Source organism: Piliocolobus tephrosceles, chromosome 7 (assembly GCF_002776525.5).
Source record: "Piliocolobus tephrosceles isolate RC106 chromosome 7, ASM277652v3, whole genome shotgun sequence".
In the NCBI taxonomy this organism is placed as follows: Eukaryota; Metazoa; Chordata; class Mammalia; order Primates; family Cercopithecidae; genus Piliocolobus; species Piliocolobus tephrosceles.
The window spans coordinates 106,522,342-106,542,485 of NC_045440.1; the positions used below are offsets into that span (position 1 = coordinate 106,522,342).

General features: G+C 44.9%; 1 protein-coding gene and 1 long non-coding RNA gene across 3 annotated transcripts in view; one reads left to right on the forward strand and one right to left on the reverse strand.

Annotated features, from left to right (window-relative positions):
* Positions 1-408: 408 nt before the first annotated feature.
* LOC111551496 lies at positions 409-8,776 on the reverse strand. Its single transcript, XR_002734382.1, has 2 exons — positions 8,688-8,776; positions 409-835 (listed from the first exon to the last, which is right to left on the reverse strand). It is a non-coding gene; the product is annotated as an uncharacterized LOC111551496 (long non-coding RNA).
* The window catches only part of BAALC (BAALC binder of MAP3K1 and KLF4), an 89,013-nt gene continuing 77,057 nt past the window's right edge, over positions 8,189-20,144 (forward strand). Inside the window, exon 1 of one of the 2 annotated variants that reach the window (XM_023225468.1) lies at positions 8,189-8,489. In XM_023225468.1, the coding sequence (XP_023081236.1) occupies positions 8,330-8,489 (160 nt within the window). In that variant the 5' untranslated portion in view covers positions 8,189-8,329. The remainder of the gene's footprint in view (positions 8,490-20,144) is intronic. The other variant, XM_026454978.1, reaches the window with a different exon arrangement.

Below are 20,144 nucleotides of genomic sequence, written 5' to 3' on the forward strand. Positions count from 1 at the left end.
TAATCATTTCTGATTTTCCTCCCATGAACTGTAGGACAGCACATGTGGCTTTCCTGCAATGGGATCGTCCTTCAAGAGGACCTCAGAGGCTCTCCACCCGGATTGTGACATAAGCAGCTGCAGCAGCCTTGGATGTTTCTGGATAGCCAGCCCCATGAGAACAGCTTTAAAACAGGAGACTGGCATTGTGATCAAGAGTGTGGACTTTGCTGCCATGTAGACCTGGATTTAAATCCTGGCTTCAGTGTTTATGGATGACGTTGGACAAGTCATTTAACCTCCTTAAGTCTCAGAGTTCTCATTATGGAAATGGAGCTCTTAATAGTACCTACCCCCTAGTGTGGTTGTGAGGGTTAAGTGATCACCTATGTTCAAAGTGCTTATTATACGGAGACTGGGACATGTAAGTGCTACATAAATGTTAGCTTTTATTAGTCACTGGAGTGGAGGAGAGAGGATTGCTGCCTCCCTCTCAATGTCCCCAGCCTGGGAAGCCTGCCTATGTGCACCAAGGCCCATCTGACCCACTGGATCAGAAAGGGTGCCCTTCTGGGGAGGGACGCCCACCCCCGCAAGCCCCTCAGTCAGTGTCCACACTTTCCTCTAGGTTCAAAATGCAGCTGCATCTGTTCGGAAACCAGGTGTTGCCTGTGAGTTCTGCCTCGTTGGCCAGAGGTGGAAGGAAGAAAGGGGTGGAAGGAAGGAGGAAAGGAGAGGGGCCTTCACACTTCCAGAGCCCCACTGGGGGTTACCTTTGCTCACCCCCATTCTTTTTGTCTTGCTCTGAGGATGCCAGGACTTTAAGGACATTGTCAGTGAGCACGTAAGTTCACCCCTGCAAGGTCAAAGGCAGGACAGAAAGAAGACCCAAATGTCCCAGTTAGTCAAGGAAAAACAATCACAAGAATAAAACATTTTTAAAGATTAAAATAATAGCTGCCATCTGTTGAGCAGTTGCAATGTGTTAGGACTTGTGTGAAACATGTTCACACACTGTCTCTGCTTCCTCACAATACTGTGAAGTAGGTATTATGCTTAATTGAACACAGGTTCATTTAAGAAAACAAATGAAAATATCATTCTAATCCTTGATTTAATTACCCCAAATTCAGGCAGAAGATCAGCCCACCCTAATGGACAGTGTACCAGGAGCTTCTGCGTAGGGACAACTTTCACCTTCAAAATGCCCTGTGGGCTGCCTCAGCTTCCTTTCCACCAGCCCCTGGGCTCCCAGCTCTCTCAGGAGGCAGTGTTTTGCTGGGTAATTACAGTGAAAGACCGGATTGTCCTGCTCATGTTACCCCCTTCTCCATATTTACTATAATCAGGATGTCATGTTTTTCATTTAGGATAAGGCAATTACTCTTTTGTTGACTGAAGTCCAGCAAAAAGCAAACTGAATCTCATTTCCACATTAATGTAATGGGAGCAGGATGGAGAGGCAGCCTGATTTCCTGGTGTCTCAGCTTCTCTCTTCTATATCTGTATCTCCTCTGACGGAAGCATCAGTCATAATAGCAACAACCAAGATGGCATTGAGAGAGTAAAGTATTGTAGTCCCTTTCCCTTATCTTGGGAAATGATGAGTAAAAGTCACCATCTGCTCCCCTGAGCCTTGCTGCGGTGTGACCTAACTTTACATGCAAGTACAACGAATGACCTGCCCCATCCTAAGAAGCAGTAGAATAATAAAAGGACTTTTTTTTTTTTCCTGCTCTGTCTGGGTAGACAAGCAACTCTTTGCAAAGGGAAGGGAATAAGATGTATCACATCTCTTTAATTATTGAAGATCCAGGTTAACTGTGGTAGAATTAAGCAAAGAGCAAACAAAATGTTCTGAATATGTTTTCTTTTCTCTCAGAGAAAGAAACTCAGTCATCTGGACTGCTTTGTGCCATATGAAAATCTCTGAGAACCTTCAAGAGCCCAAGAAACAGTTCTTCTCCATGCTCTATGCCATGGTCAGCGGTTAAAGAGAACATTCTGTTCCATTCCTCCAGCTCTGCCTTAGAAACCCCAGTCATGCACTCCTAGGATCCTGGCATTGTATAACAGCACCAGCAGTTTTCTGCCAAAAGCCTCAGACAAAATCTACTCTATCTATTTCAGTTCCTCTCTTTTCATCGGATTGTATTTTTACAGGTGACTTCTGATTCTCACACTGCTCTTCAGATTCACATACTGCTGTGATCTGAATGTGTGTTTTCTCAAAATTCAAATTTAAAACTTAATCTTGAATGTGATAGTATCAAGAGCCAAGGCCTTTTGGAAAGTGAAGGTGGAGCCCTTGTGAGTGGGATTAGAGTTCTTATAAAAAAGATTGAAGGGAGCTACCCAGCCCTTCCATCTCTTCTGCCTTGTGAGGACACAGTGTTAATCCCTTTTGTCTTCCCACCATTTGCAGATGCAGAAAGAAGGTGCCATCTTGGAAACAAAGAGCAGCCCTCATCAGACACCAAGTCTTGGTGAAAATCTTGCTCTTGGACTTCCCAGCCTCCAGGACTGTGAGAAATGAATTTCTGTTGCTTATAAATTACCCACTCTAAGGTATGCTGTTATAGTAGCAGGAATGGGCTAAGACTCATGTTGTCAAAATCTTCTTGAGTTAAAGGTGAAGGTACAATCAGAACTGGTACATGGAATTGGAACCATAGGACTTAGTAAACACTGTACAAATGCGCTGTTCGAATCTATAGAAAATGCTCTCTCTCCAAGTACAGAAAGAAGTTACAATCTGCTTTTCTTTTTTTTCTGAAGGGAAGTAAAATTCCATGTTTCTGGACTAAGAGATCTATACTCCAATCTTTCTCTTTCTGACATTTATAGTAACCTTTGGCAAATTACTCAAGCTTTGTTCTGGTGAAAAGAAAGTGCACAGGACAGTATTACTAAGTGGTCTGAGCAACATTAGAGGTAGATAACCGTGATTCCAAAGGCCTTTAAGAAGGTATAATGCTATGTGGATGTTTTTATTGAAACCTTCTCTGGGTTTTCAGAATTCTCTTTGGAATTAGTCCTGTGGGAATATGCCTTTTGGGATCTATTCTTACTTCTTATTCAGTCCCCTTTTCTTGTATTAAAATCTACAACTTGAAGTTATTCTGTCATTTAAAAATCAGGTCCATGACCTCATCATCACCGGGTTTCCTCTCCAGGCCATTTCCAGTAGAATGTTGGTCATATTCCCATGTGAGAGAACAAGTCAGTCATTCATTACATCTGATCAGTGAGCTAGTGCTATACCATAAGGAAGTGTAGTAAAACCAGAAACTGAGAAACACCAGAAAAAAATTTGCTTTGTCCTGTGTTTTAATTTGGGGTATGATGAAGTGCCACAGGACATTAATCCAGGGACTGAGATAGACTCTTAAGTTTGGCAATCAGTGAAAGAACTTGCTGAATCTCTCTAGAATTAACCTAAAGGAGCCAGCCTCTCTTCTCATGAGAACAATTTATTTTAAGGGTTAGTTGAGAATTAATTCTACAGTGTTTAATTCCACATATAAACTTCATTTTTATGTAAATGTTTTGTTGTAACATATTCAATTACTTCCTTTGGTTGTTTTTCTGCGACATTCCCTTTTTCACCTTTTCTAACTTCTTAAACCAAATAAAAAAAACTCACTCATCTTCTTGCTGTTGTGATATTTGCTTTCATTTCTTATTTACACTCTGTGATGATGTTTACCCGATCTGCCCACATCACCTGGATTCCAGGTGTACCATTCATTCCCTGGGGAAAGCAGCATCCTTCAAGGCAAGAGATACAAGAATGAGCTCATGTCAAATGATATTTTCTGATTTTTTTTCTCCAGATGTGGGGAACCAAATCAGATCTTGTGCTTTTTGGTGCTAACTTTGAGTCCTCTTCCTTTACATCTAAATGACAATTTGTGGATCAATGAGGATGTGTCAACTAGCAAGATTGAGGACCTAGAGGGATGCTCTGCGGAAACTGCTTTAAAATCCTTCAGAGGGAGGGCACAGAGCTCTGGTTCTGGTACGTTCACTGAATCTGGAGCAGTGGGGAAACTTGCTGAGATTTGGCATTCAAGACCAAAGAGATTTACCTAGGGTCTGTGCCCCATAGGCCATAATTTTTACTACTGTTGTTCCTCATTTATGCTACTTTTTCACTTGGAAAAAGATGAAAACTTCTAAGGCAGTGAATCTATCTTTACTCCTTTTCAGATGACTGATTCTAAAGGCAGGGTGAGGTTCCTGCTGACCCTTCTGTTCCATCCTGATTGTCCGCCTTACTGAAAGTCTCTTTTCTACAGCTCACAATAGTCGGGTAGAGCCCAGTGATGCCGAGCCACAGAAATGAGGCCTTGGAGGGAGAAGCACTACAGGCCTCTGCTCCAGTTTCCATAGAAATGAGCCAGAGGTGGTAGGTACCAGTCACAGGGGTTCTTAAAGCCAAAGAGAATTTATTCTGAGAATTCCATCACCTAACAAATACCACTCTGCAGTAGTTTTTACAGGTGTAATTTATTTCATTGCTCTAGATAGCTTTGGCTCAGGCTTTCCAATGCCCTGTTGCAGCCTTTCTTCTTAGAATTCTTTTTTTGCTGCTTTCAAACTTGATGGAAAAAGATAACCAATTCATGCCAGTCAAGCTACAGATTCTGAACAGAGGGTTTAAGATAATTTATTACATTTTACATATTTACATTTAATTTATAACATTTATTCCTAAAGGTTTAGGAGAAAATTCAATCCCAGCTAAAGAGCTGTAATTAAAAGAGCACAGAACCAGCAGCCAAAGGCCCCGAGCTCTGGCTGAAACTTCAGCTCTGCCAGAGATGACATTTCCTGTGTGACCTTGGGCAATTCTGCAACTTTCTGAGCTATGATTTCCTAGTTGGTAAAATAGAAGGACTGGATTGGCTGCTCTTTAGCTTTTTCTGGCTCCTGAATTTCTCTGAATCAATGGTGTTATGTAATGGCAAGAAAGAGATTCCATGAAAAAATACCACTGCTCTGTGGTAAAAATGGTGGTAAAAAAATTTATTTGTAGGAAGGTTGTTAGCAGTAACATCATAAGGGAAGGAAAAAGAAAGGAAAGAAAAGAAAAAACCTGCCTATTTACCAAACTTCTGCAGTGTGCTAAGCAAATTCACAAACATTATCTCATGTGGAAAGACATAAATAATTTCAGGGATTTCCCTCCTAAGGGAGAGAGATGACATTGTTGCTTGTTGCCCCAAAAGTGCTGTGATAGCAACATTCATGGAGTGTTTCTATGTGCCAGGCACTGTTTGAGGCCCTTTACACATACTGACACAATTCATTATTCCCATTTACAGATGCTGCAACTGAGGCTTAAAGAGGTTAAATATCTTGCCCAAGACCGTCCATTTAAGTAGCAGAGCCAAACTTTAAACTCAGAAAGTCAGACTCTTGAACTTGCACTTCTAACTGTATTCCCACCTTGCCTCTTGCCATTCATTCATTAAGCAAATATTTGGTGAGCACTGACTCTATGAAGGCATTAAATTAATCCCTTTTGAAGATTCCAAGCACGTCACCATGTCTTTGTCTTTAAGAAGCTTAAACTATACACAATAGATGATCAGGTATGTGTGTGAAATGAGTGACCACACTCAACCTTAGCCAGGCAGTACTTGATAACCATCTCTGTATTCTGCAAATGTTCATAATTCCATTCAAATAAGTAGACAGGGCCTGGCAAGAGGGGTCCCTGCTCTGAGCACCTGCTCCAGAGGTCCCACTCTGGTTCTCCAGCCCTGGTCCTCTCTATGGCCAAGGAATCCAGGGGGCACAGAATGCACCTACCTGGAGCCTGAGTCTCAGTCCCTTCTAACCTCCCTGTTGGGTAGTTGAGTCCTTGCAACGGTCTTCTCCAAACCCCCTGAGCCTACTTCAAGGGCTTGTACTGGAAGCAAACCCCATGAGGGCAGACCACGTCCCCTAGCCAAGGGGATGGCCAAGGGCAGCTATTTGTGGGAGGGGAGCATGGACAGACCTTAAACCCATGGGCCCACAAGGACCTGTGTGTAGCAGGACTGAACTGAGAATAGAAAGAGGAGTGGGTGGGTCAATTCCACCCACAATCCCACAGCCATATTCAGTGCAGAACTGCAGAGATTGAGAGAACGCTACATTAGAACCTGGTCTTTTAGGTTGTTATGAAGATAACTTGTCAAGGTAGGAGGACAGCACATGTTTCAATTAAACTTGCTCACTTGGTTTATAGCTTTTACAATGTAGACATATGGGCATATGGTTTCCATTTGGCCCCAGCATACCCTTCCACTTCATATCATGTTTACTCTGTTTCCTGTGCTCACCACACTCCAGCTCTTTCAGTTTCTTTCATTTTCTAGAATTCTCCCAGGGCAGTCTAACTTAGACACTGTTTCTGGCCTGTCTGCTCTTTGAGTGGTAACATCACGAAGTAGCTGGTTATGAAAGGAGCACTGTGCCATAGAACTGAGGAAAGCACAGGCTCTGCTAGAGATGTTAAGTATTCTCTCTCCTTGAAAGCTGGTTCTTCTGAAATCAAAATATTCAGGGGGGAAGCAAAAGAGGCACAGGGCATCTGAATTCCAAAAGGCTAGGGAAGCCACCACTTCCCGGATAACTGCACTCCCTCCACCTTACACCTAAAACAAGGTTGAAGAGGCCTGCCAGAGCCATCTCAAAAGGAGAAGCAAAACCTGCAGAGGAGGCCAGCCTGAGCCCTGGGGTGGGAACGGGTGCTGGACTCAGCATGAGGAGGAGGAGACCCTGGGTCAGTTCCATGAATCTTTGCTCCCTTCTGCATTATGGATTCTGGTTAGTGCCTGCCGGAGGGATGTCTGATGGCTCCACCCTCAACTGGATCACCTTTAGCCCAAATTGCAATAATTTAAGTGAATCAAATTACTATAAAAAGATACTTTATTATTCATTCACTGGACATTTACTGAGGGCCTACTATGTGCCAGGCAATGCTCTGAACTTGCCCTACCTACTGGATGTTACGTACTAAATGTTATAGACAATGTACTCTAGTACATTCTATAAATTATATAGTACATAATGAGTACTAGATCTATATTCTCTATGCTTGACATGCTGTATTAAATATCACACCCTGTAGTCTACATACAGTGGATAATATACACAATATATTATATATGCATTATGTCTACTAGAACAGTCTTTTGCCACAATAGGAATTTAGTAAATATACATTCATTGAATGAATGAATGAATATGATACTTACTTAATACCATATTCTAGCAGAGCTTGGTCATTGAAGAGTTACTCTTCAAACCCTTCCCTTTCCTACCCGCTTCTTGAAGGCTAAGAAGATTTTCATCTTTCACCACCTGTTCTGGATTCTTGAAACAGGTAAATTCATTGGCCTACCCAAGTCTGAGCTCTAGGTCTGAACCCGCATGGACCTGAGGGTGCATCGGGAAAAGAAAGGCTGACAACTGGACCCCAGGAATGTCAAGGCCACCCTGGGCTTGGAGGGAGGAGCCATGCCTCCAAGCTCCACTCAGAGAGGAGGTTCAGGATGCTGGGTGGTTCCAGGTGATCTATTGCTTTCTGGAGTTTGAAGTTCAGAGGATAATGAAGTCCCACAGCTGGAAGGGGTGTTAGTGACACTGCCTAGCCCAACTCTCTTAAAAATCATAGCCCTACTCCTGCCTCCCCAAATCAGATAAGACAGGCATAGGCTCTGACTGTTCCCTAAGTCTTAGCGGCAATACTCTGGCCCGGTTTGCGGGGTTGCCTCCAGTTCCATTGCTTTTGTAACAGGTGGCCAGAAAGCTTTGGGTCCCATGATAAGCTTTTCAGTTCTTTCCAGGATGGATCGAAAGAAGGAAGGAAGGATGGATGAATGAATGAGTGGGTGAGGGGATGGATGGATGGATGGATGGATGGATGGATGGATGGGCCAGAAACTGGGAACGGTAATCGCGGCCTGACGGGTCCGAGCCCCTCGGGAGCCCCAGCCCTCCTCCCGCTGCGGGGCCACGGCGCCTGCTCCCGGGCCGGCTCGGAGTCCTGAGGGAGGGGGCGGGCGAGCGGGTGCCCTGGGGTGGCCAGGGCGCGGGGAGGGAGGACTGGGCGGTGGGGACCGGAGGGAAGGGAGGGCCTTGGAGAAGGAGAGGAGGGACTGGCGGGGAGAGGGCCCGGTGGAGGGGCGGCGGGCACCTCGGGAGCTCCGCGCGGCTGCAGCGCGGGCGGGAGCGGGGACGCAATGTCGCCGCCGCCGCCTCCTCGCGGGCCGGAGCTGCGCCGCCGGGACTGAGCCGCCGCCAGAGCCTACAGCCTAGCAGCCGCCGGGCGCGCCCGCGACTCAGGAGGATGGGCTGCGGCGGGAGCCGGGCGGATGCCATCGAGCCCCGCTACTACGAGAGCTGGACCCGGGAGACAGAATCCACCTGGCTCACCTACACCGACTCGGACGCGCCGCCCAGCGCCGCCGCCCCGGACAGCGGCCCGGAAGCGGGCGGCCTGCACGCGGGTAAGTGGCCCGGTGCCTGCAGAACCCTCGCCCGCCCGCTTCCCAGGGCGTCTTGGCCCCGGGCACTGAGAGAGGAGCCGATTCCCCGAGGAATTGATGGCTCGGTGGGGGTGACTGGGAGGAAGCAGAGGCAGGACCTGCCCGCTGATCAGTGGACAGACGCAAGCCCAGGGAGCGGGGTGGACCAGAGCCCCTTACCGAAGGCTGCGCCGACCCCCCAGCTTCGGGAAGCCCAACGCTGCTTGGCCGTGTTCAAGGCTTGCTCGCGGGTCAAGGGACTGGTGGGTGGGAGGACAGCCCACCTCCCCCGCACACCTATCCCTCAGCCACCCACCCCGTTCCGCCCGGGGCCGCCTCCGCCCCGTTTTGGCCCATCTGCCATCCCCGGCCACCTGCGTACCCAGCTGGGTGACTTCTCATCCATTGGCCACCTGGCGCCCCTCTCCCTGGATTTATACACAAGGCGCCTGCCTGGGTTCGCCTGGGTGGAGTCTTCCTTGTCGCTTCCCCTTTTCTCCCTCTAGGAAATGAACCCAGTCGTGGTCTTCAGAGACCAGAATCCTAGTTTAGGTCAAAATAAATGCATGTCCGCCCCATCGCTAGTTCTGCACTTCAGGTTACTTTGGAGCACTTGTTCCATAGCAAAGGACTTCTCTCCCTACCCCATGGTGTCCCAATGCTTTGTAGGAGGCAGGGCATACACGTGGATTTTGACTATAAATTAAATACTCTTGCCTAGGTCTTTCCTCATCCAGCAGAAATCTGATAAAAGGAGTTGCAGGTCATAAGTCAAGATTTTTTTTCTTTTTCTTTTTCTCCCCCCCCCCCCTTTTTTTTAGCAGAACAATTACAGTGCAGAGATGCAAACTGCTGCCACAGACTGACCTTTAACCATACACCTATTGGTGACATTAAAAGGAAAAAATTTCACTACTTATTACATGGTTGTTGTCCAAAGCTATATCAATATCTGGATAAAAATGTTTTAAGTGTTTCTTTGCCCAGTGATGATTTTGGCATTTTTGAATAATGAAATCTAAAATGCAAAATAGGGTTAATTTGAAGCATAATGTATATCATAGGAGGAGGAAGGAAATGCGAATTACTTTTAAAAGGTTAAGAATCTTAAATCCATGCCTACTAAATAAGAGCTGTCACTTTAATCGAGAATAGGTTTCTCCATTTTTAAGGACCAAAGCTGGCTCCTTTTCCACATTAACTTTGTGACTTGCTTGTATTTTAAAATTGAGGACTGTCTGTGAAAGCTGTACAATACAATACACACTATATTTGTCTCTAGTTTTTCTGACTCACAGTGGCAATCATAATGGTTATTTTGTACTGCCAGTGCTTTTAGCAAGTTACCAAATGGTGTGTTGGCTGAATTCAGTGTCAGCATGAGGATATGAGCCTTCTAGATGGACCTGGCAAATGTTAGATGTGACAGAGTTTCCCAAGGAGGTGTGGTACTTCTCAGCAGAGAGTCAAAGGCCAGAGATGTACTCCAAAGAAATAAGGGTGAAAAGATCTAGCATGAAAAAAAAAATATAATAAACAACCAAAACCCCGTTAAGTACCGCTTTAAGAAATGGTTACCATGGTGACTGGGAGTCTATGGGGTGTGTGTGTGTCTCTGTGCGTATATGCATGTGTATGGGTATGAAAGTTATTATGGGCTGGCTCTATATGTACATACATGTTCCTCACAACTTTTCTGACACTCCTTGATTTATTACTCTGCCATACTAATTCACATCCCATCCATCATGAGATCTGGTCCCTGCAACAGGTGGGACCTGGGACAGACACACTCATTCATGGTACCCTGCCAAACATGGGCCAGCCCTGCCAGACAGTGGTCCTGAAGGCCTGCATCCTCCAGAGGAGGAGCTTCCCTTCAGCCCCAGGACAGCACCCTGAAATTGGCAAGATGCTTGTATGGGCAGGGTCATTTTAATTCCCTAGGAATTTCTGTTAGCCTCAGGGGAGAAGGATATTTCTGAAGACTCAGATTAAATCAAGGCCTTCCTTGGGGGTGTGCTGGCATTCCCTAGGGCCTTTGGAAATGACTTGACTCCTGAGGGCTTTTCAGACTGGGAGCTGGTCATCTTTAGTCAGAATGGGTCATCTGTGAAAGCTACAGATCTCCTGGGTTTCAGCTGCCCTGGGAGATGGGCCAGGACTCTGTATTACTTTCATCCTCTTTGCCTCCTCACTCCCGCCTCACCCACCCCCTGCCAGCGCTTTACTCATGAATTTACCGCCAAGCTGCTGGGGGACACCTAATAGCCCCTAATGGCTGTGTTGTGATAGGAGGCCAGAACGCCACTTTTTCCTGTTTACAGCATTTGTTTTCTGATGGGAGAGGTGGGTAGGAATGAATGAAAGAGTTAGATTCAGGAGAGTCCAGAATGTAAAATCAATAAAAATGGCTTCACTACTAGGGTTCTGCAGTTGGAGAAGGTCTCTGGAAGTCAGCCATGTGAGGCAAATGAGACTCTCAGGGGAATCATCCCTGGCTGAACACTCCTTCAACCACTCACAGACTTTACCCTCAGTTCCCAAGAATCCTTTCTGGGACCTTAGTGATTCTTCTTTGGTGTCAAACTGAAGTCACCTTTTCTCCTGGCTACTTCAGGACTTTTGAGGGTTAGGGGTGAAGCTAATTCATCTTTGCATCTTCTGTACTGAGCACATCTGGGACTTTGTAAAAGTTTTCAGAATGAATGGATGCTCTGTGTAAACCTGTCCTCCATCCCGTCAGCTCTTCCTAGATCCCCTTCTGCCTCTTCTTTACAATCCTTGCTACTGAGGTTTTCCTACTCGAATCAGTTTAGCCTAAATTCTCCCAAGGGCCTTTCTGACCTCAACTTCTCTTGGCGGGTGCCTGTAGTCCCAGCTACTTGGGAGGCTGAGGCAGGAGAATGGCGTGAACCTGGGAGGCAGAGCTTGCAGTGAGCCGAGATCCGGCCACTGCACTCCAGCCTGGGCGACAGAGTGACACTCCATCTCAAAAAAAAAAAAAAAAACAAAACAAAATTCTCCCCAACTCTACCCTACTCCTTTCAAACACCTGACCCAACCCAAAGATTCCATTTCTTCTGTAGCCTCCCTGAACCCACAACCTCAACTCCACAAACACAGCTGTCCAAGAAAAGTCCCATTTAATCACATCTGCTTTTACATCTCACTTGTATTTCTCTTAGCCCAATCCAGATCGAGGGTGTGTCACATGACAGGTGTCCAGCAAATATTTGTTGAATGAATTCTGAATTTCACTGCAGATAGGGAAGGGGCATGTTTTTCTGCCAGTTCCACAAAGAAGAGGGTTTCTTGCATCTTCTTCTTATGCAAAAAGTGATCCTGAGCCTGTGGTTCCTGTTTTTGGAGATCATCTCCACTACTCAGTGGAACTGAATTAATTTTTTAGATTTGACTGTTAAGTAGCCTAGAATTTAAGACCTAGCTGAAGCCATGGCATGTGATATCCATTGCTTTCCTGTGTCACCAAAGTCTGTCCCTCTGTTACAGAAGAAAATCAAATTGGTCTGACATAATTTAAGCCTCATCAAATTAGTCTGCTGGATTGATTTTTAATTCTGTTGCCTGGTGGGGGTCTCCAAGGAGAAAGGAAGTCTCTGAGGTTGCCATGACCCAACCTAGCTCAGTCATTCCATACATTAATGACTTCCTAGCTTCATCTCAGTGTAATCACAAGCCCCATAAATTGCATCCTTAAGCACTCTTTTTTTTTCTAATTCCTGCAGAGAAAACATTTCAAAACTTTCTAAAGAACTTCTACTTTATATTTTTAAATTGCTAAATAATTATCTTAGTATAATAGAGGTTTACAGAATTACAGACAACAAAATGATTTACCTAAATAAACTGAAAGTCAAATAAAATGGAGAGTATTTAATATTACGATTACCCATCATTTATTAATGACTTACCAGGGGCCTGGTGCTTTATTGGGCACTTTGAATTTTCTCATTGAATCCTCACTGCAGGAATGAGGCAGGAACTGTAACCACCCTCCTTTTACAAGTGAGGAAATGAGGCTTGAAGTCTGCAAGTAACTTTTCCCAGTACCAGCCTGGAATCTAGCTCTATCCAATTCCAAAGCCTGTACTCCTAAATACTGCCTTCCTGATTAATAAGGGATATGCTATGAAATTCTTGATTTTACAGTTCACGAAACTCAAAGTCAAGTCTGATCTTTTGATATTCTACTCTGATCTCAGACAGCACAATTGTCTTTTGCATCATCTCTAAAGGTTGGAATATCTTTTCCCTAAGGAAGGAGGCCTTCCCATACCTTTGTGGAGCAGTTCTCTTGTGAGACTCTTGCTGCTTCCTTGTAATTTCTACCCGGTGAGCTCCAGACCCGTGTGATCAAGTCTGGCACAGACAGCTCTTTCAATATTTGAAGATGGCTGTCACATCTCTTACCATTGATCTTCCAGGCCAAATACATGCAGTTCCTTCAATCACTTCTCACACCTCATGTAGGCCTGACCACATTCATAAATACACTACTCGGTTTGTCAAAGTCCCTCTTGATACAAGGGACCTATGGCTAACTCCGAGCTACTGATGTCAGCTGAACGGCATAGGGCAATACGAGGTGTGTTACGATATGGTCGTTGAACAGACCTCTCTTGGTTTGTTCAGGTTAGGATTTGTTTGTTTTCCTGCTGTTGTTTTTGCCATATTACCTTGATGACTCACATTAAGCTTATCATTAGTTAAAACCCTTAGATCTTTCTTTATACTCAAATTTAAGTTTTATGACATCAAGGACATTGTCTGTATTTTCTCTGCTGTGTACCCAGCACCTGGTACAGTGACTAAAACATAGGTGGCGCTCAATAAACGTTTGTTGAATGAATGAATTTCTTTCCTTATGAATCCTGAATTGGTATGATTGATTTCAGCACCCCAAATAAGGAATTTTTGCATTTATTTCTGTTAAATTTCATCTTATTGGTTTCAGTTTAGTGTTTAAATTTGCTGACCTTGATTCATTTTGATAGAGCTATGAAGACAATATTCTAGGTCTTTGTTTCCCTGTGTTGATAGAATATCATAAAAGACATGTCTTTTTTAGTTCTTTTGTTCACTGAATAGACATTTGCACAAAGATGACCTGAAGAAGTTACTATTATAGGGAAGACAGACATAAAACTGGACACCGTTCAGGTCAGCATGGTCCATGGTCCATACTAGAAGGGCATGGAGAAAAGCATTAGAGGCATTCAGGAACTAAGCAGTTTGTTCTGCCTGGGGCGGGGTCAGTGTGTATACAGACCCCTGCAGGAGCCCAGCAGAGGAAGGGGACTGTCCCAGCCAACCCTCCCACCCTGGAGAGGAACAGGAGGGCAGCCCAGCTGGCCTGACTGCATCCCTGAGAGTGAGAACACCTGTGGAGAGGACCGCCTGGGCTTCCTGGTGGATAAACCCCCTCCACCCACACCCCAGCTGCCTCGACTTACCTGTTACCACTTGTTCTATCTTTGAATAATTAGTGACTAACGTCTGCTCCCCTCAAGGATGACTGTTAGGTTTGGTAAGGCAAGGGGTCTGTTGGGTTAGATAAGGGGTCATTTCATGCACAGTCCTATCCCTGTGCCTAACGCTGTTCTGGTTACATTAGGACCCTGAGTAATTTCTCATAAATGAGTAAATCTAAAACTTCTGTTTGTCAATTTCTTCTTGTAGACCCCAGAATGGTGTTCTCTTTCCTTATCAGTTCCTCTGCTCAACTTTTTGTTGTTTATCTGATGGGCTGCATAGTAAGAAAACATCCCCACCTTCCTTATACCCCTTTTGCCAAACACAAGCCTCTTTGTTATAAGTTGTTTCTTAAAATCACTGCAAGAGACAGGTGGTAACAAACCTAGGCAGTTTGTAAAGATTTAGGAAGCCTCATCTTCCCATGGCCCTTGTCTCCTGGGCAGAGTGTCATGTTGTGCCATTGGCTCTCCAGGCACTTTGAGAGTTAGTGATGGTACCTGTCACACTGCATTGCCAGGGCTTGGTTATTCCTCTGTCTCTCTAGTTAGTCTGCGAGCTCTTCCAGGTTGGGGACCACATGATTGACATTTGCATGCCTGACATCTTCCACACGCTTGTCGAATAACTGTGAAAATGAATAAATGAATGAATGATCTAGCTGTGCAAATGAAGCTTGGTCTGTCATTCTTATAACCTCTTTCCTGAGTCTCATCTTAGATGCTTTTGTCTTAGATATCAGTCCATTGAACCTTGCCTTTGTTGGACGTTAGATAAAACAATTCCAACCCTAAACAAAGATGAATTTAAGGTGACTCCACTGCAGGGTGTAGTAGCATCCTAAGTGCATTCCAGAATTTCCTCCAGAATATGTAGAAAGAATGAATAAGACCTACTATTTGATAGCACAATAGGATGACCATAGTCAATAATAACTTAACTGTATATTTTAAAATAATTTAAAGAGTGTAATTGGATTGTTTGTAACTCAAAGGATAAACACAGATTTTTTTTTTCTGCAAAAAACATTGCAGATTTTTTTTTCTTTGATTTATAGACCCTGGTGGGAAGGGCCTTCTTCTTTGAGTCAGCGAGGGGTCTTTTCCTGGCTCATCCTGCACTCAGCAGTCCCTCACGTTTGGACTCTGGAGGTCCCACCTTCACCCTGGGATCTGTGCACCTGTGATCCACAACATCTTCTTGCTGATAAAGCCATTCTGCCCTTGTGAAGTTGGGTGTCTGAACCTGTTCTTAGACAATGATGCTGGGCCATTCATCCCAGGAGCCCTCCCATGTCAGGCCCACAGCCTTGAGACACTCTCAGCAGACCTTTGGCCTCTGCTGGAAAATCCTATCCCCGTGAAGACTCCTTCAGATCCTCTCTGGCCAGTCTATATGCCACGTTTACTCTCCTCTGCAGAGCAGACTTGAGGGGTTTACGCTGAGCCCAATTGTGATATAGCTCCAGCTAGCTTGGCTAACAAACACTTGCTTCCTCACATGCCTAACTCCCATTCTGTCTCATGCCCAACCACAGCCATCTCTCTTGAGAATGTTGTTCTTTTAGAATGTTGTTATGGGCTGATTTGTATCTCCTCCAATTTACATGTTGAAGCCCTAACTCCCCTCTACCCCATTACCTCAGAATGTGACCTTATTTGGAAAGAGAATCTTTAAAGAGGTAATCAAGTTGAAATGAGTTCATTAGGGTGGGCCCTAATCCAGAATGACTGGTGTCCTTATGAAAAGGGGAAATTTGGAGACAGAGACAGACACAGGGAGAACTCCATGTGGAGATGAAGGCAGAGACTGGTGATGCTGTCACCAGCCAAGGAGCACCAAAGTCTGCTGAAAACCACTGGAAGCTCAGAGAGAGGCGGGGGACAGATTTCTCCCTCAGGGCCTCCAGAAGGAACCAACCCTGCTGATAATGTTTTTTCATTTGTAATTTCTGTGGGTACATAGTAGGTGTACGTATGTATGGAGCACATGAGATGTTCTGATACAGGTATGCAGTGTGAAATAAGCACCTCATGGAGAATGGGGTGTCCATCCCCTCAAACATTTATCTTTTGAGTTACAAACAATCCAGTTACACTTTGTTATTTTAAAATGTACAATTAAGTTATTATTGACTATAGTCACCTTATTGTGATATCAAATAGTAGGTCTCATTCATTCTTTCTGCCTTTTTTTTTTGTAAATGGTCTGCTGATATCTTGGTCCTGGACTTCTGGCCTCCAGAAATGGGAAACAGCAGGTTTCTGTTGTTTAAGCCATGCGGTTTGTGGCACTTTGTTACGGCAGCACTAGCAAACCAATGCAAGTGTGTTTATGAGCACTAACACTGTGAACATTTGGAAATAATAAGTCAATGGATTTCCACTGTTACTTCCTCATACTTTTTTCTGAGATTGGACCTGTTTCCTGGCTGTTTAGGTTCAAATAGCATTTATTTTAATCTACTATTTGCATTTACTATATGTGATAATTTTTCTTTTTGACATTAGTTTATATCACCCTCCGAAATAACCTCATAAACCATTGTTCTCGTCACTTGCCGGATGAGGAGCTGGGATTCAGTGAGATGAAGAGACTGAGCCAGGGCACCAGCTCGGAAGTGGGAGAGCTGGGATCAGAATTCAGGTCTCTTGTTTCTGAATCCAGGGCAGGGTACATTGTGCTGTGCTGCTAAGTATGAATGTAGTACCCTCCCCCACCCCATCTGCCTTGGGTTTTTCTGAAAATATTAACCATTTAACGTGGGAGCCTCCTGCCAGCATTTACAAGGCTGAGTCCCACAGCTCTGCAGTGCTTACACTGTCCTCTCCCTGTGCTGAGTGCCCATGCTGCTCCAGTCTCCATCTCCATAGAAAGGGTTGCAGGAGGTGCCCCAGGTATCACCTGCATCCCAGTCACCTGATAGGCCCATTAAACCAGAACAGTCTTTAGGCAGAATCGTATATTTTTTTCTGGTTTCAAATGCAATGCATGCTCCTAATTAAACATTTAGAAAGTATAGAAAAAGCACGCAGAGGAAAATAATGCCTCTCTCAGCACTGAGGTTTCATCTGTCAGGTCCCATTAGAGGATGCTGTATTTACATCTTACGTGAAGGTGATGTTTAAAGTTCGGGATGGGGGGATGGGAAAAATTCCTCAAACTACTTAGAAGCTCAAAAACCAAGAAAAAATATATTTTGTTCATTTTTGTATTTAGGAAACCATATAGAGGTAGTGGAAGCCCAAGTCTAGTTTGAATGGAGGAAGAGAAAGGGGGCAAAGTCATGGAGAAGTAAAGGGATTTTTCTTTTTTTCTTTCAATACTGAGCAAATATACTTGAATTCAGGCAAATTATATACCAGGGAAATGTACATGTGACTCCACTGTACGTAATTCCTCCATGTTTCCCTCTTACCACCCCCTCAAGCCCCCACAATAGGCTCAGGCTGAGTATGCTGTTCTATGTTGTTCCTAGCTGTTTTCTGGGATTTAGTCTTTTTATAGGTTGTATTAGTCCATTTTCATGTTGCTAATAAAGACATACCTGAGACTGGATAACTTATAAGGAAAAAGAGGTTTAATGGGCTCACAGTTCCATGTGGCTGGGGAGGCCTCACAATCATGGTGGAAGGTGAAAGGCACATCTCACATGGTGGCAGACAAGAGAAGAGAGCTTGTGCAGGGAAATTCCCCCTTATAAAACCATCAGATCTCATGAGACTTATTCTCTATCTCGAGAACAGCATGGAAAAGATCCACCCCCACGATTCAATTACCTCCCGCCAGTTCTCTCCCACAACATGTGGGAATTGTGGGAGCTACAATTCAAGATGAGATTTGGGTGGGGACACAGTCAAACCATATCATGTATATAGAAACATGGCTCTGTGTGTGTGTGTGTGTGTGTGTGGCTGGGTGTGTCTGTGTGTGTGTGTGCAGGGACCAGCTTTCTGAGTCTCAAATGCCCATGAGGTCAGACAGGTTAGCTGCCCAGAGCTGTGGCTGGTACCACTCCATGCTCTTCCAGCTCCAGGTCTTTGCCTCAGATGGGATAGGCACCTAATGTCTGCCTACATCTCACCATGTGGCTTCTGTGTAATAAAGCAAAGCCAAAAGCCTGGGTAGGTTTTTCTTAATCTAACACAATCTTCTTTACAAATGATGCCAACTTCTCCTAGATTCTGGGATTAGGTTGTCTACCAGTCTTCACTTGTGGTGATGTTGTGAGTTTTGGTCTTTTTCTATGTCTTCATGGGCATTTTAGTGGGCAGTTAGGCAAAGCTGATGCCCTTTGGCCTGGAAATCCAACCCAGGGATTCTTGACCTTCTTCTCTAAGCCATTATCCTGAATTCTGATACAGCCACACCCACAGCATCACCTGGCTAGATCTGGTCTCTGTTTACAATTTCGTACACTTCCTCCCCAACTAGTGAGCCAGCTTTTCGCGAGCATCATGACTTCAGATCCCTGGACCTCGACCTGCTCTCTTCATCCTTCACTCTCCCTGTTACTTTGGAATAATATAATAGTTCAGTTGTTAAGGAATTCGATTTTTTTTTTTTTTTTTTTGAGAGGGAGTCTCGCTCTGTTGCCCAGGCTGGAGTGCAGTGGCTTGATCTTAGCTCACTGCAACCTCTACCTCCCGGGTTCAAGCGATTCTCCTCCCTCAGCCTCCTGAGTAGCTGGGACTACATGCACATGCCACCACACCCGGTTAATTTTTTGTATTTTTAGTAGAGACCGGTTTCACCGTGCTAGCCAGGATGGTCTTAATCTCCTGACTTCATGATCCGCCTGCTTCAGCCTCCCAAAATGCTGGGATTACAGGCGTGAGCCACCTCGCATGGCCTAGGAATTTGATTTTAACAACAGGCATTTATCAGCTGTGGGACCCTGAGCAAGTTTCTTAGCCTCTCCGGGTTTCAGTTTCCACATTGTAGGACGGAACTTATTGAAGAATTAATGCATTCACAAGTATGAAGGGCCTAGTGTTTCAGTGTTGTGCATTCTAGCAGCCAGGATCCCCTCACATTCTCAAGCTTGCACCAGGCTTGTCATGCCAATCTCAAACCTTGGGTCACCTTTCCCCTCTGTTCCTTACACACTTGTTTTGGAGCTGCCCAGCATTTCTGGAAAAAGTCATGAATGTTGTGATTGCCCCTATGAGCCATTCATGCTCTAGAACAATGATCTCACCACCCAGCAATTCTATTCATTCCTCATTAATACGCGGTAACAGACCCCATACAGTAGCCCCCGATGCTATCCTATACTTTCCCTCTGAATACCAAAAAAAATCACAGACTTTCTGTGAATTCTCCCATTTTTCCTTCCAGTGACCCAGCATACATCCTTCTTGCCATCTGAGGGTTTCTAAACATCTTTAGCCATCCTTTCCTCTTAGTCCGTCCATTTGAATTCTAAGTGCACTGACAAGGTTACTCCTTGTTGTAATCATATATGATTTATACAGGAACCTCACAGGCAGCTCCATTTGTATGAAGGTCTACTCTGCATCTCCACAGGCCCTCCCCAAGCCAAGCCACATCTGTCTTCCACTTGAACATCTACCATAGCCTGCTTCCATTCATACCCTTGACAATTCATTCTTCATGTCTTAGGCAGAACGATCTTTTAAAAACATATGTCAGGTCCTGTCACTCTCTTGTTTAATGCCTTCTGATAGCTTCCTGTTCTACTATGTGTAGAATAAAATCCCAGTCCCTTCCTTGGCCTCCAGGGACCTGCATGACGAGGTCCCTGCTGCTTTTCCAGCATGATTTCATTGTTTACTCTGTTCTGTCTTTTGCTCAGCATGTTCCGGCCACGCTTGATTCCCCTCTGTTCTCTGAAAACACGGAGCCCCTTCCTGTCACAGGCCTTCACACTTGCTGGAATGTGCTTCCTCCCCACATCCGCCCCGCTCTGTGTGGTTAACTCCTCTTCGCCCTTTGGTTCTCAGTTCAGATGTCACCTCCTCAGAGAGACCAGCCTTCCCCAGTGGCCAGCTGGCCATTTCCTTCCTAACACCACAGCCTGTCATGGTCTTGTTCATTTACTGTTTAGTTTTTGACTCTCTTGCTCTGTGAGGTCAAGGGTCTGACAGACTCATCCACTGTTACAGTCCAAGCGCTTAG